Here is a 22,575-nt window from a genome sequence, read left to right on the forward strand (position 1 = left end):
AAACTTTTAGTTCATCCCCAGAGAGAAAATATGGCCTTTCATGTCTGGAAGCTGTCTGTCTCATCACACTGTTGTTCTAAAGATACACAATGTGTGAAATGACTTCACACATGGCGTTTGGATTGTGCTGAGTTGAAAGGAGGAGAATAGAGGGAGCGACTGCATGTCTACCAACGGCCTGCAGCCTGTCCCTGGTGTCATTTGTGGGTATGGGAGAATATTGAATAAATGAAAAGAAAAAAGGGTATTTCGATTACAATATTTTCTTTTTTTTACAATTCTTAAAAGGCCTTTTCTGTTTTGCATGGTAACATGAGTGTGTGTGGTGTGAGAGAGAGAGAGAGAGAGAGAGAGAGAGGCGCATCTTATCTGAATTCTGCATCCTTTAAATAGCAGGAAAATACTGGTGCAGCCATTAAACCAGGTTTTTGTTGGTCAAAACACAAGCGCTGTCCTAAGCCTAAAGATCACCTGACCACACCTCATTCTAAGAACACACCCACGGGCGCACAGAAGAGCGCAAGTACATTTGGCTCTTTAGACAACGTGGGCGTTGTGTTCTGCGTCCGTTGGAAACTAGCAATGACACTTGTGCTGCACCTTGTGCCACTTTGCGAGGATAGGGCCCATAGAGTTTAACGCCACAAGACAATAGATGATAAGATTTAACACGGTAGTTATTAGTGAGTTGACACTGGTTAATGCACAACGGCTTCTCCTTGGTGCAACCCTGAGCGCTATGGATATACTGTATCATTAACCAGCCTTTTTGCATTTCACTGTATTTCCACAAAGCATCCGCTGAGACAATGCTTGCCTCCAAATTAACGAGGCCGTATAAAGAACATGGTTGACTGTCAGAGTTAAACATCCTTGGAATCATAATGCTGCTGATACAGAGATAAAAAAAAGAGACTAACAAACGGTTTCTCTCCTAATTCTACCCTATAGTTCATAAAAAAATAATAAGTGGCAACAGCCACTCTTTCAGCAGAAGCAGGATGGTCTGGTGGTCTTTCCTAAAAGCGCACTGTGACAAACTGAACGGCTGAAACGGTTTAGTCGTCAACAGTGGTGTGAGATTCAGGAGGGAGGGGGGCGTGAAGGTCAATTGCTGCTTTGCTTCACATTTCCTCTGAAGCACATCTAACAAGGAGGATGACGTTATAAATGGAAGAGGGAGGATGCCAAACTCTGCTAATGAGGTGTCCCTTTGGAGACAACAACTATCTACAGCTGCAATTAGACAAGTTAACTGGCTAAATGTCATCTCAGGCTGTCTTTCTGAGTCGCTTCAGTGTTTTAGTTGCTGAGTTTGAGAGATAATATTCGAGCAGTGCCTCGAAAAGCACTGTTGGGACTAAGTGGTGGACTTCATCCATCCTTTTCCAGACATGGCCCAAGATGACTGGTCCTCACTGTGTGTGTGTGTGTGTGTGTGTGTGTGTGTGTGTGTGAGTGTGTGTGTGTGTGTGTCGTGTGTGTGTGTGTGTGTGTGTGTGTGTGTGTGTGTGTGTGTGTCGTGTGTGTGTGTGTGTGTGTGTGTGTGTGTGTATGTGTCGTGTGCACCTACTGGTGTGCCAGCAAAGGGCGCATGGTCACAGTTCTCTTGCCAGGAGCGGTTGAGGCTTAGCAGAAAGTCCTGGAAAAAGGGATGAGTTCTGTTGAAGACTGAAAAACCAACTATGTTGACTCGCTGGTCCGCCACATCATCCAGCCGGAGCAAAGAGAATTCCTGCAGGGTAGAGAGGGAGAGGGAGAGGGAGAGGGAGAGGGAGAGGGAGAGGGAGAGGGAGAGGGAGAGGGAGAGGGGGGGGGGGAGAGAGAAACAGAGAGAGGGGGAGAGGGAGAGAGAGAGAGGGAGAGGGAGGGGGGAGGGAGAGAGAGAGGGGGGAGAGGGAGAGAGAAAGAGAGAGAGGGGGGGAGAGGGAGAGACAGGGAGAGAGAGGGGGAGAGGGAGAGAGAGAGGGGGGGATGGAGAGAGAGAGAAAGAGAGAGGTGGGAGAGAGAGAGAGAGAGAGAGAGAGGGGGGGGGAAGAGGGAGAGAGAGAGGGAGAGAGAGAGGGGGAAGAGGGCAAGAGAGAGGGAGAGAGAGAGGAAGAGAGAGAGAGGTGGGGCAGAGGGAGAGAGAGAGGGGGGAGAGAGAGGCGGGGGAGATGGAGAGAGAGAGGGGGGAGAGAGAGGTGGTGGAGAGGGAGAGAGAGAGGTGGGGGAGAGAGAGGAGGGGGGAGAGAGAGAGAGGTGGGGGAGGGGGAGAGAGAGGGGGGAGAGAGAGGCGTTAATATCAACATAATGAGGTGAATGTCGATGACTTTAGAAAGTTTAGAGGAAAGCTGTCACATTTTGCCATGATCTACTTTACATAACAGCATCAAATTAAATGATAAACTAATCTACTAAATTACTGTCAAGGTAAAAAAAGAGGGCATGTGCTCATCTAAAACTGAACATGTTTAGATCCAATTTAATCTATCTGTTAGTTTTCATTAAGGTCCATTATTCCGGTTGATTGACATTAGAAAGCTGCAACCATTTATATTCATTTCCACCGTTTAGCTATGCATCACTGTGCCAATCATGCATTTCATAACGGCCATATTTTAATAGCAGTGCACATTGCAGTGGGATGAGAGAGAGACTGAGACAGACAGCAGACAGACAGACAGCAGACAGAAGCAGAGACGGGAAGAAATGGAGACAGATAGCAAATTGAGAAAGCAAGATAGAAATCCACCCATGGCATATTGAAATGTTCTGGGTTGGGAGGAGAGGAAAATTGAGGTTTTTATTGGCTCTTTTGGCTCTAGGGCCGAGCTGCTGTCCCGTCGCTTGGGGAACAGCAGCCAGGGGACACGCAGAGACAGATAAGGGGACAACAGTGGGGTTTGGAGGCAGTAGCAGTCCGGGGGACGGACGTCCCCTGAAGGTTAATAGAGGTGTCAGAACCCAGCCCCCACTCAGGTGGCAGCCTCCGCCTGGTAGAAGTTGTGCCATCTAGTGTATGACAGCCAGACAGAGCCCAGTTTACCTATCTGTCTGTCTGTCTGTCTGTCTGTCTGTCTGTCTGTCTGTCTGTCTGTCACCAAGGCCAGGGACCACCATGATAAGTGGGGGTGGAGGGGAGGTGGAATGGAAAATAGGGAGACGGGTGTGAAAGGATGAGAGGAGGTAGGGGGGTGTTCAGAGGTAAGGAGGCAGGGCAGGGGAGGAGGTGGAGAGGAGGCAGGGCAGGGGAGGAGGCGGAGAGGAGGCAGGGCAGTGGGCATGGGAGGAGGCAGAGAGGAGGCAGGGGAGGAGGTGGAGAGGAGGTCAAACACAGGGAAAACTGGACTAATGCATTATGGTGTGTGGGTTAGAATAGTCAATAGGGAGCAAACGACAAGTAGAGTTAAGAGGTGTGTGGGAAAACAATTATTTCCCCTAGCAACCAGTGGGAGGCTGCTCACTACTCAGTCCCCTCTGACCTCCCTCCACCCATGCTGGGTACCACACAGACTGCATTATAGCCTGAGTAACTCTTCAGTCATACAGCAAAACAAAATGCACCCTCATTATTATCACTGTGTTATTATTCTATTTTATATTAGGCCTACATTATGCATTATTTTTTATATTCTTATTATGTTATTATTATTAGGCTGATTCTTATTCTGTGTTATATCATTCAAAACAAACATGTCATTGAATGCCAAATAACAAGATTTGATTAAATTATTTGTCATCATCATCCCATTTCCCAGGGAGCAAATAAAGAAAATTAGAGAAATAGAGAAATTATATTTGAGTGTATTTATTTATGATGCAACGGTTAGAAATGTGTCATTCAAGCTTTAAATAGGTGTCATTATTGATCAAAAACGGTTAGAAATTTGACATTCAAACTTTAATCAAGAGCCAACATTCAACATTCAACAGCCAATCAGAATTGCCAAACAAGAAGCATTGTTATTAATTGTTCCAACAGAAAACAAGAGCAGCCTATCAAGGAAATAAACCTCCGAGGCTGCTTGAAAACAGCAGAAGGATTGGTCTTAACTTTCAAAGGAAATAAGCTAAATTGTTTTGAAAGTTCGTGTGAGCCCTGCGCTTGGTAGTTCTCTGCCAGCTTCTTCACCACGGGTTGCAGAGAAGTCAGGTTCATCTTTAGTGTGCCAATACGCCGTCAAGTCCAAGCAACTGCGGTACTGTCCTGTACTTGGACTGCATGTGGTGGACCTGGCTCAATCCCTGCTCAGCTGTTGTTGGGAAAGCAAGAAGAAGCAGTCTGGTCTTCTCCGCTATGCAGGCATGCCAATAAAGCCACTTGAACTGAATAGTGTGATAGTGTGTGTCTGGATGTTAGCCACGAGCGGAATGTCCCTCTTGTAAACTTGTAACCACGGTGAAAAGACGGCGTTATCCTCGGGAGAAATGAATGCTTTCAAGAAGATGAAACTCCTTTAATATGTCCTCCACGGGGAATACCAAAGAAGAGAGCATCCATTTTCCTGAGTTGAGACAGTAAGTTGGTGACATTTTATAGATGATACTCTGACGCCCTGTTCCTGTGAAGGCAGCATGAAGCTGCGCTACAGAAGTCTGACAGAAACACTGAAGTAAAGAGTATGGAAACGATACACTGTTCCGTAGTCTCGTTGGTGTAAACAACTCGCAGGTTTTAGATGGTTTCAGACCACACTCTTTTGCAAGTAGTTGCAAGCTTCAGCTTTTGTAATAGTGAATCTTTGGTGTAGACTCTCGCCTTAGGCCGTGTGTCCATTTCCTAATTAGCTCCAGCGTCTTTTTTTTGTTGTTTCCAATGAGGAGAGAGTGTACTGTATGCGGGCGCGCTCGGACCTCTAGAGAAAGTGCGCTGCGCCCAGCGTCCATTTTCAGAGCGCTCCGACTTTGTTGTGCGCCGGCTCCCTGCGCTTCGAGCTGAAAATATCTGAACTTTTCAGAAAGACGCTGGTGTCGGGCACTCTGTTTCATGCAACTAATCATATGGAGAAACTATCACAACAGAGACAGAAAGGCTCAATTGTGGGAGCAGATTGGCTGGACACTGAATATTTCTGGTGAGTGTTGCGCTAAATCACCGTACGTGTGTTGTTAGCTAATGTTAGCTGTCAGCTATCAAGCTAGCTATCGCTGCTGAGCTAACGTTACTTTCAGACTGCTTCCTTGCATATTGTGCACTGGGATCAGCGCTCCCCAGCCTACTCCCAGCATTTAAATGTCAGGAATAGATGCCATATGGACACATGGCCTTAAACAGCCACCCCCCAGCACTCAGCACCCCCCCACCCCCACCCCCACCCTCATCCCCCACAACGTTCTCTGACGCCCCCCTGGGCAGCGGTACCCCGTCGAGAAATACTACTCTAGTCAGTCAAAGGGGAATCTTTGCCGGCTCCTGCAGATATCAAAGCGTACAAAGTGTCCATTACACAAAATGGTAAATGGGGAAATGGTAAGGGGCTGGTTTGATCTGAAGGAGGAGGAGGGCTGAGGAGGGATTAGACTGAATCAGATAATGGACATAACAGACCCAAAGGAGTGAGTGAATGGGAATCTGGAAGTAAGTGATAAGAGGGGAGGTGGACATGCTGTGAGAGGCCAAAAAGGAGCAAAGTTAGCAACAGATGAATCACTCCGGTGTGAAGTCAAGTCAAGTCAAGTCAAGTTTATTTATATAGCCCTAATTCACAAGCATGTCTCAGAGGGCTTCACAGAAAGTATGTCTAGCTGATTCTAGCTAACACACAGTAACAAGAATATACAGAATAAAGATAACATTTGAACATTTGAAGAAAGCAGGAGAGTGGAGGAGGGAGGGAGAGGGAGGAGGGAGGAGAGGGGGGAGGTGGGGAGAAAATAGGAAATGTGGAGAGGTGGGAGGGCGCAGGGGAAGGAGAGCAGTGGGAATGTGAGAGAGGGGAGAGGACAGAGAGGAGGAGAGAACAGAGAAGGAGAGGTGGAAGGGTACAGGGGAGGTAGAGTAGAGGTAGGGTCTAGGGTGGAGGGAGGGAGGGAGGAGAGGGGGGAGGTGGGGAGAAAATAGGAAATGTGGAGGAGGAGAGAACAGGGGAGGAGAGATGAGGGTGCAGGGGAGGGAGAGCCAGGGTAGGGGTAGGGTCTAGGGTTGGGGGAGGGGAGGGAGTAGGATACGGGCCCGGATTAGGGCGAGGGTGGGGAGAAATGGGAAATGTGGAGGAGGAGAGAACAGAGAAGGAGAGGGTGCAGGGGAGGGAGAGCAGGGGGAATGTGAGAGGGAGGAGAGGGCAGAGAGGAGGAGAGAACAGAGAAGGAGAGGTGGGAGGGCGCAGGGGAAGGAGAGCAGTGGGAATGTGAGAGAGGGGAGAGGACAGAGAGGAGGAGAGAACAGAGAAGGAGAGGTGGAAGGGTACAGGGGAGGTAGAGTAGAGGTAGGGTCTAGGGTGGAGGGAGGGAGTAGGATACGGGCTCGGATTAGGGCGAGGGTGGGGAGAAAATGGGAAATGTGGAGGAGGAGAGAACAGAGAAGGAGAGGTGGGAGGGTGCAGGGGAAGGAGAGCAGGGGGAATGTGAGAGAGGGGGGAGGACAGAGAGTAGAGGTGCAGGGGAAGGAGAGCAGGGGAAGAAGAGCAGGGGGAATGTGAGAGAGGGGGGAGGACAGAGAGTAGAGGTAGGGTCTAGGGTGGAGGGAGGGAGTAGGATACGGGCCCGGATTAGGGCGAGGGTGGGGGGAAAATGGGAAATGTGGAGGAGGAGAGGACAGAGAAGGAGAGGTGGGAGGGTGCAGGGGAAGGAGAGCAGGGGGAATGTGAGAGAGGGGGGAGGACAGAGAGGCAGAGAAGGAGAGGTGGGAGGGTGCAGGGGAAGGAGAGCAGGGGGAATGTGAGAGAAGGGAGAGCAGGAAGTGGCAGGGATTCAGGAAAATAGGGGAGAAGAGGAGAAGGAGCAGAGGGGGGGGAGAATGAGGAGAGAGCAGGAGAAGGGAGGGGGGGGCGGTGGGATGTGGGGGAGGAAAGAGCATGGAAAGAGAGGAGAACAAGAAGGGGGAAGAAGGGAAGAAGCGGGGAAAGGGGGAAAGAGAGGGGGGGGGGAGAAGATCAGACAACTGACTACTCTAAGCATTAACCAGAGCTAACTGGGACATAGTATCTAGCTAATCTACAGCCTAATCTGGCCTATCCTACCCTGCTCTAGTCTGATTTTAGCCTGAACACTAACAGGTCAGCCTTAGGCTGTAGCTAATCTATCGCCTACCTAAGCTGTTCTAAACCAACCGGCAGCCCTCGACCAGTGATGAAGAGCACCGATGCCCCCCGACCCGGCCCCCACCCACATATGGCGTGGGAGGGAAGGCCAGACCGGGACACAGCGGCACCCCCTCACCCCCAGTGAACGCAAGAAAACCTTTCCACCATATGGATCGCCGCATGGATTGCCCCAGTGACTTGGCTGAGGAGGAACCTTGTGAGGTCGTTGTGCTAGGGGCCAATTGCTGCGGCCCAGGCGGACCCAGCCCCCACGCGACCCGCCCCCCCAGCCCCCAGCCACCAGCATAGTGACTGAGAGCGTGAGAGCAGGCCACGCGGGGGACGGGCCCACCCACCAGGCCACAGCAGCGGACCCCCATCTGGGGACTCCCCTCCGAGACAGGCCGAGAGATGCCGGGCTAAACCATGCACAGAGTTTCCGATAATGAAACTCTGTGAATGGTTTATTATGGAAATAAAATGTACAAGAGAACAGAAAATTGAAAATGTAAAAAAGAGTCCAACAGAAGGGATATAAAAATGTAATTTTTAAATTATCCTAAGATCAGGGAAGGGAGTTGAAAATCTAAAAAATAGAGTCCAAGTGTGAAGACAGGTGACTCTGCTTGCCGACACAGACCGGAGCGAGAGCAAGAGAGAAGCACACAGCGGATATTGAGTGGGAGGGCCTATGACCTCCCCCCGGGTGCCGACCTCCCCAGAATGAAGCCTTGAAATCCCCAAAGGGGGTTAGCCACACTCGGATGTAGCAGCGGGGAACCTCTGCCACATGTCAGCAACAAGTCACTCTGCTCAGCTCTGCTAACAAACTCATTAAGAGAGAGCGATGGAGAAGGCCACACAATTATAGAGGGGTGAAGGGGGTGCTGGAGGATGGCAGACGGTGATAGAGAGAGGAGAGCAAAAGGAGGCACACACACGTCACACAGCATGAAGAGTTGAAGGATCAAAAGAAGAAGAATAGAGAACAAATGGAAACAAAAACAGAGTGGATCATTAAACATAACGTGGGTGGAAGGAGTGTGAGAAAATGACTTTTGGTGCTGAAGGAGTGTGTGAAGAGGAAGGAGACAGCGCTGCCTATCACGATGCAGGGCACAAAAGGAGTTTGGCAGAATACACAGTTAGAAGCATACAGTATGTATGGCCTAATTGGAGGAGGAGATAATGAAGTGTAAGGGAGTGCTGTAGCTGTGGCTGCAACTTCAGACAACATTCTGTTAGCGACTAGGATAATGCAGCCTAATTGGTAATCTGCTCCATGTGCAAGTATCCCTACTGGGTTTGAAAAACATTATTCACTGAGGATTTGATAGCCGGACTCTCCCAATTTTCCATTTTACTTTGCTTCATAGAAAACTTCCAATTAAATTCAAGCACTGAATATTTCATTGATTTTATTCTAATATTCAATCTGCCAAGGGACAACAGATGGAAATTTGCCTCGTGGCTAAATCCGGCATATTTACATTTGATTTTAAATGTTCGTTAATATGGACTGCCCCCTCTAAGTAAAGCATCTAAAAAAAATCCATTTATGAGATCACCTAGTAAAAAAAAAAAATCTTAATTGACAAAGTCCTCTACTGGACACAAATTGAAAACAAAAGTTTGGGCCATAACATTATTGATTCATAAACATTATGGAATCAGTTGGCTGTTCTGTGGCCTTCCTCTATCTTTAGCTCTCCCTTGTGTGAGCGGGGCCTAACAAGCCTATTGGGAGTGGTCACATAATTACTGGCTAAGTGTACTTTAATAGATCACTTAGAGGCAGAGCTGTACAAACGAGCCTCTCATTAAGCACGCCCCTCAAGGGTGCCTCCATGTATACAGTACACACACGCATGCATGCACACACGCATGTGCACACAGACACACACACAGACACACACACACACGCACACACACACACACACACACTTCCACCTCCATGAGCACTAGGTGGTGTGGAATGGAGAGTGTGGTGGTGGACAGTTGGTGCCCAGCAGTGAGGAAATGGAAGAGTTGGAGGGGCAAGGGGAGTGGAGGAGGAGATGGGTGATGAGGAGAGAGAGAGAGAGAGAGAGACACACACAGAGAGAGAGAGAGACCGAGAGAGAGAGAGAGAGAGAGAGAGAGAGAGAGGGTTGAATCAATGAAGAGAGGGAGTGGGGGGGAGAGATTGGCTGGCACAACTGAGGGCTTTAAGGGAGCAGCAATGGGGGAGAAAGAGAGAGAGCGACAGAGCGGAGATGAGAGGCGGTGGGGGGGGGGGGGGGGGGGATGACAGCCTTGGGCCGCTTGACACCGGCTGTCACCTGGAGATCAATCAACACCTGAGACCCGACCAACCAACCAAAAACTGCTGCTTCACCTGCTCAGTGCTGCCCCCTTCGTGCTGCCCCCTAACCTCTCCAAAACTTTCTGTTGCATCTATTCTTTCACATCTATTTTGTCCTCTCATGCGGGTTCCTATGCCATACCCTCTCTGCCTCTCATGTCGCTTTCTCCCACGGACAGCACTTGGACCGTGCGTGCACCCACGCACACACGCACACACCTACACACACACACACACAACACACACACACACACACACACACACACACACACACACACAGATGTCGGACTGTGTGTGGTCACTGTGTTTGTTGTGATGCAGTCAGTTTGAGCAGTGAATAATGAGATCCCTAGAGCAGTCGTATGGCTGATACTGGGATGGCCTGCCATGAACCAAACCGCACACACACGCACACACACACACACACACGCACACACGCACACACGCACACGCACACACACACGCACACACGCACACACACACACACACACACACACACACACAGAAACAACAATACGGTAGCCCTCTGTAAGTCCACCATCCTAAACAGGATAGCCAAAACGAGGGGAAAACCTCGTCCAATCCACCAGGCTCTCTCAGCCTTCTCCTCGTCCATCGATCCCGCCTCCCTAAATAGGAAGTAGAAGCTGAGATGATAGTGAGCTTTAGTCTCTGAGCTCCAACGACGTCCGATCTCTGCTGCACGCACAGCTCAACCTCCCATATCTGAACTGATTGCTTACAATCTTCATTAATTTGATAGATAATCCTTTCAAATACAAGTTAGCACGCGAAGGGTGCGAGGCAGGCTAGAAATGAGCACGTGAAGCATGCAATATTTCTACAATAGTACACACACACACACACACACACACACACACACAGTATATTTTGAATATAGTCTCAGTATTTCATTGCAGTTTACTAAAATGTGCTCACTTGTTTGAATGACTTTTCCTATTCCTGCTGGGTATGTTTGGGTTAAAGTGAGGTTCTGACTTAGTTTGTTGACGTTGGGAGCTGCATGCCAGTGGTGATGTAGAGAAATGCTGCAACAATGTCAAGTTAAGATCAAACAAGAAGTCGTGCATGGAATGAGTCACGAGCAGGGCTTTCACATCAAGTAAGCACTGTTGTTAAGGACTGTCTGTCACACAGTATTGTGATGAGACAACACCTTCTTGCAGAGGAATATGATGTGTATGTACCTTACAATAAGGAGATAGAATGCCCAGTGCAGTATGTAGCCAGTGCAGTACAGTAGGTGTGCCATCACTTTAGTGGGCTGGGCAGCCTTGGTAAATGCGTAAAGATTCTTCACAGACAGTCAAAAATGGCATTTCCTTCAGTAAATAGTCACTGTAAAAGCCTATTATTTTCTGTTGTGTAAAAGCTGACAGTGCCAGCGGTGATAATCATCATCGACACTTTGAAGGATCAAAACCATCTCCGCTCCTTTTCTGGCAAGGCAGCACTGCAGCGGAAGAGACTGACTCCATTAGCCTGTGATTGAGTAACATTTCTGTCAATTGTCTATCGATTTTCCCAAAATATGAATTAATTATATACCTCCTTTTATACTGGGTGCTCTAGGAGGCAAAAGCATTAAGCCAGGCCTTAAGTCTGCTCTTATTAACTCAATCCAATTCTAGTGACACACTGATTATTCTAATAGCAGGAACGTCCATGCAGTGTTTGGCAATAAGTGATTTCATGCCTGTATCATTTGGCATGTAAATTGAGGCTGAGCTCTAAAGCCTCCTGCAGCCTCTTAATGACTATGTTCTCAGTGAGTGAGGGACAGCAGGAGAGGAGGAGGTGAGAGGAGAGCATCACTAAATGACATGCTGCTCATACAGACGTGTTATGAACCAGGGGTGTCATAGCAAAATTGGATAAATGATTTGCTGAATTTTCACATCATCAAGTCCACCACAGTATTGCAGCCGGCTGCAGTTGGAACTTGGAATTGTAAAAATGTTTCAGGCGACTCGCCCTGTTTCTTGGAACAGAGTAGTGGATATTTCAGTAACTTGCAACACAGTATCAGGACAACTGCAGGACATTGTGCGACTGTGCCAAAGTCAGCCGCTCTTACACAGGTCACTAATCTGCCACTTACATCGATTCCCCAGCCACCTTTCCCTCATTGCTAGATGACCATGAAATCTGCATACTATAAATCTCAGTGCAGCATGCTGTGGTGGTTATTACATTCACTTTGTTTCAAAGCGGTTAATAACCGCATACATCAAAACTATCTGGCTGCATTCCTGCTGAGTGTTGGGAAATAAATTAGCGATTTTCAATCCATTATTCATAGAAATGTGTCTGACCTGCAACAATAAGGGCCTATTTGTGAGGCGCATGACTTATGCCCAGAATACCGGAGGCCAAAAATGCCATGAATATTGCAGACACCAGCATATGTTTGGAATCGCAAACATGCCATCTTTCCCAGTGAGCTGTTCATTCAAATCCCAGCAGAACTTTATGGAGGAACAAAACAGCCGACACAAAGCAAATGAAATAAGATGAAAGAATGAAAGAAACGCTTTTATTTATTTATTATTATTATTACTTCCAATTACTTATCAACGCTCTCTCTGATTGAAAAGCTGGGATTGTGGTGGGTCCAAACAGCAGATAATTTGTTGGGATACAGAAAACAGTTCCTAGACATCTGAGGCTGCAGCGTCGGCAGTGGGGTGGAGAGGTGGGTGGATGAGGCTGCAGAGTCGGCAGTGGGGTGGAGAGGTGGGTGGATGAGGCTGCAGTGGGGTGGAGAGGTGGGTGGATGAGGCTGCAGCGTCGGCAGTGGGGTGGAGAGGTGGGTGGATGAGGCTGCAGTGGGGTGGAGAGGTGGGTGGATGAGGCTGCAGAGTTGGCAGTGGGGTGGAGAGGTGGGTGGATGCGGCTGCAGAGTTGGCAGTGGGGTGGAGAGGTGGGTGGATGAGGCTGCAGAGTCGGCAGTGGGGTGGAGAGGTGGGTGGATGAGGCTGCAGCATCGGCAGTGGGGTGGAGAGGTGGGTGGATGAGGCTGCAGAGGTGGCAGTGGGGTGGAGAGGTGGGTGGATGAGGCTGCAGAGTCAGCAGTGGGGTGGAGAGGTCGGTGGATGAGGCTGCAGAGTCAGCAGTGGAGTGGAGAGGTGGGTGGATGAGGCTGCAGAGTCAGCAGTGGAGTGGAGAGGTGGGTGGATGAGGCTGCAGAGTCAGCAGTGGAGTGGAGAGGTGGGTGGATGAGGCTGCAGAGTCGGCAGTGGGGTGGAGAGGTGGGTGGATGAGGCTGCAGAGTCGATGGTGGGGTGGAGAGGTGGGTGGATGAGGCTGCAGAGTCAGCAGTGGGGTGGAGAGGTGGATGAGGCTGGAGAGTCAGCAGTGGGGTGGAGAGGTGGGTGGATGAGGCTGCAGAGTCGGCAGTGGGGTGGAGAGGTGGGTGGATGAGGCTGCAGAGTCAGCAGTGGGGTGGAGAGGTGGGTGGATGAGGCTGCAGAGTTGGCAGTGGGGTGGAGAGGTGGGTGGATGAGGCTGCAGAGTCAGCAGTGGGGTGGAGAGGTGGGTGGATGAGGCTGCAGAGTTGGCAGTGGGGTGGAGAGGTGGGTGGATGAGGCAGCAGTGGGGTGGAGAGGTGGGTGGATGAGGCTGCAGAGTTGGCAGTGGGGTGGAGAGGTGGGTGGATGAGGCTGCAGAGTCAGCAGTGGGGTGGAGAGGTGGGTGGATGATGCTGCAGAGTTGGCAGTGGGGTGGAGAGGTGGGTGGATGAGGCTGCAGAGTCGGCAGTGGGGTGGAGAGGTGGGTGGATGAGGCTGCATAGTTGGCAGTGGGGTGGAGAGGTGGGTGGATGAGGCAGCAGTGGGGTGGAGAGTGTTGTGTTCATAGAATGCTTTACCATGCACTGACTTAGTTACAACTCCGTACCACAGGGTGGCGTGCTTCTGTAAGATGTGAATGTGTCCAGCCGAAGGAAAGGACAAGGTAGATAGAGAAGAAGAGTGTGTGTACAGGATGTAGAAGCAGTGACATGCAATGCAAGACTAGCTGTTGCTAGCTGAGTAATAAACAGTTGAAGAGTACGTCGTCTCCTGGTTTCTCTACCGACACCAACATAACAATTGGCGACGAGGATGAGCGTTTCAGTGCCGAGCCCACCGGCCTTTCTTCCTCATGTTGGTGAGCCGCCTTTGCCGTTTGAAACTTGGCGAAAGATTTTCGACAACTACATGCTGGTGATAAACGCCAGCGGAGAAGCATGGCCGGATACAAGACGACGTGCCGTTTTACTACACTGCTTGGGTCCGGAGGGACAACGGCTATTCTACACTCTGCCGGACCAAGGGACGACATTTGCCCATGCCATGGCTGCGCTTGAGAAGCACTTCGTCCCAAAGGTTAATGTGTTAGCGTGCAGACACACATTCCGGCAGCGATATCAAAGGACTGATGAGACCGCGACGCAGTATGTGGCAGCGTTGAGGGCGTTAGCTACACCATGTGGTTTTGGACTGATGGAGAGTGAGTTGATACGAGATCAGCTAATTGCTACTGCTAATCTCAATGCTGTGAGGGAGAAGTTACTACTGGAGGAAGCTCTCACTCTAGACAAAGCCTTGACAATCGCATGCCAAGTGGAGGCAGCGGTTAAAAATGCCACGCTGTTTTCTTCTGCCAGTGCGCCCCTGACGGCACCAGTGCGGGCCGTCGGTGCATCAAACGCACGTTTTCGGGGAAGAAGAGGAGCGCTGCGAGGAGCTAGAGGACAGGTTCCAGATCGTGGCAAACAAGGAAATGGTGATCAGCAACAACGCAAATGCTTCAGATGTGGATCCAACAAGCACTTGGCAAATGATAAGAGCTGTCCAGCTGCAAAAGTGAAATGCAATAACTGTGGAAAAACGGGACATTTTGCGAAAGTTTGCAAATCAACGGTGAGTGAAGTGAGAGAAGTTGTAGTCCCAGAGTTGGCTGTGCTCTGTGTTAATGACATTAAGCTTGCGGCTGCAGCTTTTGATAAGATAACATGTAATGTTAACATTGAAGCACCACAAGGAAATTCTCAGGTCCTTGAGCTAATTGTAGATACCGGAGCATGTGTATCTATTCTACCAGAGTCAGTCTACAAGCAACATTTTGCAAGCTGCTCACTCACAGAGCCCAAAGTGAAACTAGTCACTTATGCAAGAGGTGACTTGCCGGTGGTTGGCTGTTTACCTGTAACCGCTTCCTTTGAAGTCCAATCAAATAAAGCGCCAGGCTGCTTCTACATAGTCAAAGCTGGATCACCTCTACTGGGCCTGGATCTGATTAAAGCACTCAGGATCAACATCATTGATGGCAAGGCAAGCTACAACAAGGAGGACATTACAAATGCAACTGCTACCAGCACCCGAAAAGCTACAGTGTTCAACATAAGCTCTATCCAAGTGAATCGCCTGGGATGTGTGAAAGGCTTCATCCACAAAGTGCAAGTCTGCAAAACAGTGCAACCTGTACGCCAAAAGTTGAGACGTCTGCCACTGAGCATACGCAAGGAAGTGTCAACAGAGATCAACCGCTTACTTCAAGCAGGCGTAATAGAAAGAGTGGATGCTTCTGAATGGGTGAGTCCCCTTGTAGTGGCACGAAAACGCAGAGGAGGCCTGAGGCTTTGTGTTGATCTCCGTGAGCCAAATAAAAGTGTGATCATGGACTGTTATCCGCTTCCTCATATGGAGGATTTGTTCACAGAGCTAGCTGGTGCTACACACTACAGCCAGATTGATTTGAGCTCAGCGTACCATCAACTGCCTTTACATCCTGAGAGTCGCAGTCTGACAGCCTTCATAACGCATGAGGGGCTCTTTCGATTCACACGAGTCCCTTTCGGCTTGGCTTCAGCGCCATCTGCTTTCCAGAAAATGATGGAGACAATTCTGAAAGATCTTCCTGGAGTACAGAACTACTTGGACGACATCATAGTATATGGAGACTCCCAGGACATGCATGACAGATACCTACAAACAGTCCTCCAACGCCTTAAAGATGCCGGCCTCGAGATCAACTTCGACAAAAGCTCGTTTGGGCAAACGAGCATCCCATTCCTGGGACACATTATCTCAAAGGAGGGCCTGCGCCCTACTCCAGACCACCTGACAGCCATCTCTGAAGCTCCAGCACCATTTGACATGGTGGCACTACGCTCCTTCCTGGGCTTAACCTCCTGGTTCAGTAAGTTCCTGTCAAACTACGCTACGGTGGTGGAGCCACTTCGACAGCTGCTTCGTCCGACAACAGAGGATGAAGTGGAATGGACTGATGAAGCAAATGAATGCTTCACTAAGCTCAAAACCATGCTGCTGGAGAGCCCAGCACTCGCCATCTATGACCCCAGACTGCCAACGTTCATCACTACAGATGCCTCAAACTACGGGTTGGGGGCTGTCCTGACGCAGCTACATGCAGGCAATACTGAACGTATTGTTGCCTTCGCTTCCCGCACCCTGTCAGCTGCGGAGAGGAAGTACTCCACAATAGAGAAGGAGGCCCTGGCATGTGTATGGGCAGTGGAAAGATGGAGAACGTACGTGTGGGGGCACAGATTCACACTCAGAACAGATCACCAAGCTCTCACCACTCTACTCAGCACCAGAGGGATGAACAGAGCTGGCATGCGGATTGCACGTTGGTCAGCCAGGCTGATGTGCTTCCAGTACGACATGGCGTACCATCCAGGCAGTCAAAACGTCATGGCAGACTGCCTTTCACGGGTTCCCCTCAACGACTCCAGTACCGACGCGGAGCCTGAGGAGGACCTAGTCACGGAGATAGCTGAAATATCTCCTCTCCTAACTGCACTGCCACTTGCAGATTTCAGAGCTGAGTGTGAGGACTGCCCTGAACTTGAACAGCTGCGACAGGTCATCCGTGCTGGTTGGCCTAGAGGAAAAAAATCTCTACCGGCTGAGGTTCAGCCTTACTTCCTCGTGCGACATGAGCTTGCTGTTGAGACGCCGCTGATCTTCCGTGGAACACGCCTGGTCGTTCCGAAATCCCTGCGTGAGAGAATAATACACCTGGCTCACGAGGGACACCAGGGTCTGGTTCGCACAAAGCAGCGCCTCAGAGAGCTCTACTGGTGGCCACGCATGGATGCGCTTGTCCACACAGTTTTGTCAGCATGCGCAATCTGCCAGGCATGTGACAAAACAGCCAGATCTTCTCCTGCCCCATTGCAGCCAGTTGAGTTTCCTGGGGGCCCCTTCCAACATGTGGCTGTCGACATAGTGGGTCCATTTGACCGTGGAGCCCAGGACTGTAGGTTTGCCATCACCCTCATGGACTACTTCAGTAAATGGCCGGAGGTAGCCTTCACTTACAACGCCACTACAGCCACAGTCATGACGTTTCTCACTTCTATCTTCGCACGGGAGGGCAACCCCTATGCTATTACGACGGACAACGGGCCCCAGTTCACGTCTTCTGCATTCTCTGATTTCCTGAAAGAAAGAGGCATCAAACACATCAGAACGAGTGTGTACCACCCTCAGGCGAACGGGTGTGTTGAACGCTTTAACAGAGTGCTTAAGGACAGTATCCAGACAGCACAAGCAGCTCAACAGCCCTGGAAGCCTGTGGTCACTCAGATGCTTCACAGCTACCGGGCTACAGCCCATGCCACGACCGGTGAATCTCCGTTCCAGCTTCTCAGAGGACGACCGATGCGGACAAAGCTGGATATTCTGCCGCCTCCCGAGGACGGGGGACAGTATGGACATGTCAGAGCCAGAGTTGTCTCACAGCAGGCCAAGAGCAAGCGATACACAGACGCCAAGAGAGGTGCCAGACACCCCAAAGTCACTGTTGGTGCAAAAGTCAGAGTACGCAAGCCTTTTCATGTGGGAAAAGGAGAGACACAGTACGGTGAGCCCTTGTCTGTGCAGCAACAGACGGGTCTGAGCTCCTTCATCCTCAGTGATGGAAGAAGATGGAATGCAGCACGTCTCTCTCTTTGCCCAGAGAGATCTGAGGAAGCACCGCGGGCTGACACAGCAGAGGAAAACGTTGGCCCGCCAGAGACTTCAAAAAGAACGGTGCGAGAGAGACAACCACCAGCTTGGACTAAAGACTACGTGCTGAAGTAGATCTGAGTCCAAGATAAGAGGGCTCAGATAAAGGGTGTAGGCGGATCGCTGCCCGAGAAGAATGGACAACAGAAGAGAAGAAAAAAAAAAATGAAACCAAACAATGTGAAAAAAAGAGAAAACAAAACAAAACATTGTGAACTTGAGTTAATATGACATATTGTGATTTTCATGCTACAGTATTGTCTACAGTGTTTGGTTGTGTTTTGAAGAGGAAATTTGTTTACACAATTATGCACTTTATGTTTAGACCAGCATTCAGTAGGTTGGTAATTTAATTTAACATTTGAAAATCTCAGGAAGAGACACTTTACATTGACTATAGCACTGCTTATTCTATTATCCTCTATAGGAGAGTAATTAGTGAAACACATTATCTATGTGCCTTATTTGGAGTTTTGATACTTGCTAAAATGTAAGCTACCTGGTAAGGTTATGTTCAATAAGGACACTGTTATTGCTGTTGCTGATAACTTGATGTTAACTGAAAGAGGAGTATTATCCTTGGGTAACAGGGGAGATGTTGTGTTCATAGAATGCTTTACCATGCACTGACTTAGTTACAACTCCGTACCACAGGGTGGCGTGCTTCTGTAAGATGTGAATGTGTCCAGCCGAAGGAAAGGACAAGGTAGATAGAGAAGAAGAGTGTGTGTACAGGATGTAGAAGCAGTGACATGCAATGCAAGACTAGCTGTTGCTAGCTGAGTAATAAACAGTTGAAGAGTACGTCGTCTCCTGGTTTCTCTACCGACACCAACATAACAGAGAGGTGGGTGGATGAGGCTGCAGAGTTGGCAGTGGGGTGGAGAGGTGGGTGGATGAGGCTGCAGAGTCGGCAGTGGGGTGGAGAGGTGGGTGGATGAGGCTGCAGAGTTGGCAGTGGGGTGGAGAGGTGGGTGGATGAGGCTGCAGAGTTGGCAGTGGGGTGGAGAGGTGGGTGGATGAGGCTGCAGTGGGGTGGAGAGGTGGGTGGATGAGGCTGCAGTGGGGTGGAGAGGTGGGTGGATGAGGCTGCAGTGGGGTGGAGAGGTGGGTGGATGAGGCTGCAGTGGGGTGGAGAGGTGGGTGGAGAGGTGGGTGGATGAGGCTGCAGTGGGGTGGAGAGGTGGGTGGATGAGGCTGCAGTGGGGTGGAGAGGTGGGTGGATGAGGGGCAGTGGGGTGGAGAGGTGGGTGGATGAGGGGCAGTGGGGTGGAGAGGTGGGTGGAGAGGTGGGTGGATGAGGCTGCAGTGGGGTGGAGAGGTGGGTGGAGAGGTGGGTGGAGAGGTGGGTGGATGAGGCTGCAGTGGGGTGGAGAGGTGGAGGTGGGTGGATGAGGCTGCAGTGGGGTGGAGAGGTGGGTGGATGAGATATTGAGACAGGGAAAAAGAAAACAAGACAGAAAGAGAAGCACATAATGGAGATGAGGCACGTCTCGGTGAAGCCCTGAGTGTCTCACATCGATCTCCTGAGTGTTTCTCATCAAGACCAAGTAACTCCTCAGCTACTTTGAGACAAGCCATACTTCACCCCTCTCTGTGCTAGAAGGACCACCGCAGTATAAGAAGACCCTGACATATATACAATGTACAGGCAGGCTTTACACAGCAGAGGACAACTAGACATCCCTAAAGGGCCATGGTGTGAGTCAAGGATGATTAGCCACACCCCCTTTGTCATCCCTTTTCAAATGGAGACATCAAAAGAGCTTTTAAAAGGGGGCATCATCACTAACACTGATCAACTAAGCTAAGCTAAAAGGGCCATATAACCCCTCTGAAGGGCATTTCCACAGTAGTATTTCCACTATGTCGTCTATTCAAACGTGGTGCACTTCCCTGTCTTCAAGAGCTTCCATTGATCGGCAGTGAGCATCTAAGGCTACAGGAATGTTTTCATCGTCTCCATAATGACACACGTGCTTCCTTCTCTTATCCAATGTGTGCAGCTCACATGTCTGGAGCTCGTTTGGATGGAGAAGCTGCCAACAGTGTGGGAGATGGCATTTTAAACCCAGGCGTATTTCACTTGTGTAATCTTAACAGTTAAAGCAGCTACGAGCAAGATTTTCGATTGTTATTAAACAGTCTAAATTTAATATCGATGCCTCACATCTTACCTCTAATAGTAGACGAGACCAACGCCGAGTAGTCTCGCTTGAACCCCCGAGTGAATCGGCCGCAGTGTTGTCTTGATGATTAGTCTGTCTGCGGCCGGGGCAGATCAGGAAGTGAAATGAAACGGTTTACGGCAGCCACTTTGGCCATAACCACAAAATAACAAAATTACTTCCAAACAAACTGTTAGAATATAACGAGAGATGTTCGCGAGAGTAGCAAGGCCCTGGATGTAGCGAGCATGGCGTTCTCCTCGCTTATGGTCTGTTGCTAGGCAGAGCGAAACGGTTGAAGGCAGGCAGCTGCCCGTTTCGTTTCACTTCCTGGTCTATCCGGCCCGCCGGAAGACAGACACAGACTCTATAATCATCAAGAGAGCAATCTCCAATTCACACGGCTTTGGTCTCAGCTACTATTATAGGTTAGATGTGATGCATCAATATTACATTTAGACTGTTGAATAACAATCTAAAATCTTGCTCGTAGCTGCTTTAAGGGTCTGATTAGTTTTGGTCTGAATATTGGCAAAAAAAGAAAGAAAGAGGGGGGGGAAGAAAACTATGAATAGATTCTAGTTATTTTGTATAAACGAAGTGACAATCTTGAAATAGTAATTACTGGTTGAGTGTTTTCTTTTCTTGTATGGAAATTGAAACTCTCTTGCTTATCACTTGCTAATCACACTTTGGTATGGTTCTATTTGATATTTCAAGATATTTGCTATTTCACATTTCATTTGGCATTTCATTTTATACTTTTGAGAGGTTAGAAATGCAATTATATTGCACTGTCAAAACTCACCTGAAATGGCTCCCCGCCCCGGTGAACCTTATGTCACCAAATCCATAGCATTTCTGGGTTTATATGGTAGGAATTTCAGCCAACTGAACCACAGGACAGTCCAGAAGTTGCCCCTTTTTTGGAACGTTGCCACTGTCTTAAAAAGGCTTTTCACACAGCACTTAGCCTTGGGCTAACTTGTCATTTAGCCCAGGGCTAACAAGCATTTCCTGACTTTTCAGGGTTATCCTCAGAAACTCATTTAAAAGCAGGCTCATCTGTGGCCTCTGTGGGAAGGGTTGGGAGACTATGTGTCCCTTGTGTGTTGTCCAATCAAATCATTTCTCCTTTACAGGGTTGCCAAGCAACGCTGTGTGGCATCCCTGGGCTTAAGTGTTTTTATTACCATGGAACAATGTGACAGAGGTCAAAAGCAAAAAGAAGAAAAAGAAATAAATGGGTCAGGAAAAGAAACCTGTAGAAACTGGTTGCAGGCAGAGAGTTATTTTTAAGTATAGGGAGAGAGAGAGAGAGAGAGAGAGAGAGAGAGAGAGAGAGAGGGGAGAGAGAGAGAGAGAGAGAGAGAGAGAGAGAGAGAGAGAGAGAAAGTCCTAGATAGACTGGACAGAACCTGCCTCAATATTTTTTTATTGAGGCAGGTCAGTGACATAAACAAGAGAGGCTTGGCTGGTTGAAAGGAAAGCCTCCATTTTATTTTCAACATCTCCACTCTATATGGTTTTCTCTCTCTAACTGAGGTCTTTTAATCATGTTTGCATAACGCACCAATAGCCACAGAATAATTGTTGCTAGTTAATAGGCTGTGTAGTCATGTGTCATTCATGTCAACATTGTGTGTACCTTCAGATATGTAAGCGCCAGGTTAAGAAGAACGCTGTGTCAATCATTAGCCCTATTATATAGGCGTGTGTGTGTGTGTGTGTGTGTGTGTGTGTGTGTGTGTGTGTGTGTGTGTGTGTGTGTGTGTGTGTGTGTGTGCATGCGTGTGTGTTTGTGTGCGTGTGTGTGCATGCGTGTGTGTTTGTGTGTGCGCGCGTGCGTGTTTGTGTGTGTGTGTGTGTGTGCGCGTGTGTGAAAAGGGGCTAATTTAACCATGGGGCAACTGGTAGCCCAGAGTTAAGATAACACTAGGTTAATACACTGACTAGCTAAGCCTTGCTGGCTCAGTGCTCTATCGGTGTGATTTTGGCAAGCAGTGTTGGCAGATACAGGAGCTAATTGTTTCCAGCCCAAAGACTGTTCAAAAGCCACCAAAACACACACAAAACCACCCAAACTAAATAATGCAGGTCTAGATGGGTGGCTCTGTAAACATGCCCACAATGTACCCCAAACCAGTACAATTGGCAAGGGCTGATTGTGGTCGTGTAGGGAAGTTCAGTGAGGACTCCGAGCAGCCGAAGATGGCAAGTTCTGCATGCCTCCGGCTGTAGGGTTATTCTGTAGGCCTTAGAGTAGACACGCCACTGTCTTTTACACCAGGAAGAGAGAGAGACTTTGCTGCCTCTTTCACTTGGGAGTTTTGAAGAAGCATTTCATTGAAGTCCCAGTTTTGTGCTGTCATATCACAGCATTACCAGGCAGAGTGGATGTCTCAGTAACCCTATCTCACTGCTCTCAGTGGGCTTCCACAGGAAAGCCTTGTAGTGCCGTTTTAAAAGCCCTTTTGATTGGTGTATTGTCTTAGTGAGCCCCCGCTTCCCTCTCCTCCCTCCTTCAGGGAATCTGTTGAGTTTTGTTATGCAGGGCATGTCACGTAACAGTGTTTTCTTATGCAGCCTTGTTTCTAGTGAAGCAAAATGACGTGAGAGGGAGTGCTGTCGTACTGTACTGTACACCAGCATGGCTGTGATTTGGTCAGAGACCGGAACTATCTGTCTATTATCAGCCCGGTCAAAAATTCAGCCAATTCTGCAGTTAGGCTAAAACTCCAATTAGGCTCATTTCAATCATGAAGACTACCTCCGGAGCCAACGCCCAGCTCAGGTCC

The 22,575-nt window shown here is 49.1% G+C and overlaps 1 protein-coding gene across 1 annotated transcript in view; it reads right to left on the reverse strand.

Annotated features, from left to right (window-relative positions):
- The window catches only part of grik4 (glutamate receptor, ionotropic, kainate 4), a gene marked incomplete at both ends in the record, with an annotated part of 259,314 nt that overhangs the window by 88,937 nt on the left and 147,802 nt on the right, over positions 1-22,575 (reverse strand). Inside the window, one exon of the mRNA XM_083637925.1 lies at positions 1,574-1,735. Coding sequence (XP_083494051.1) covers positions 1,574-1,735 — 162 coding nt within the window. The remainder of the gene's footprint in view (positions 1-1,573; positions 1,736-22,575) is intronic.

This window comes from Poromitra crassiceps (assembly GCF_964638095.1).
Source record: "Poromitra crassiceps genome assembly, chromosome: 5".
Lineage (NCBI taxonomy): Eukaryota > Metazoa > Chordata > Actinopteri > Beryciformes > Melamphaidae > Poromitra > Poromitra crassiceps.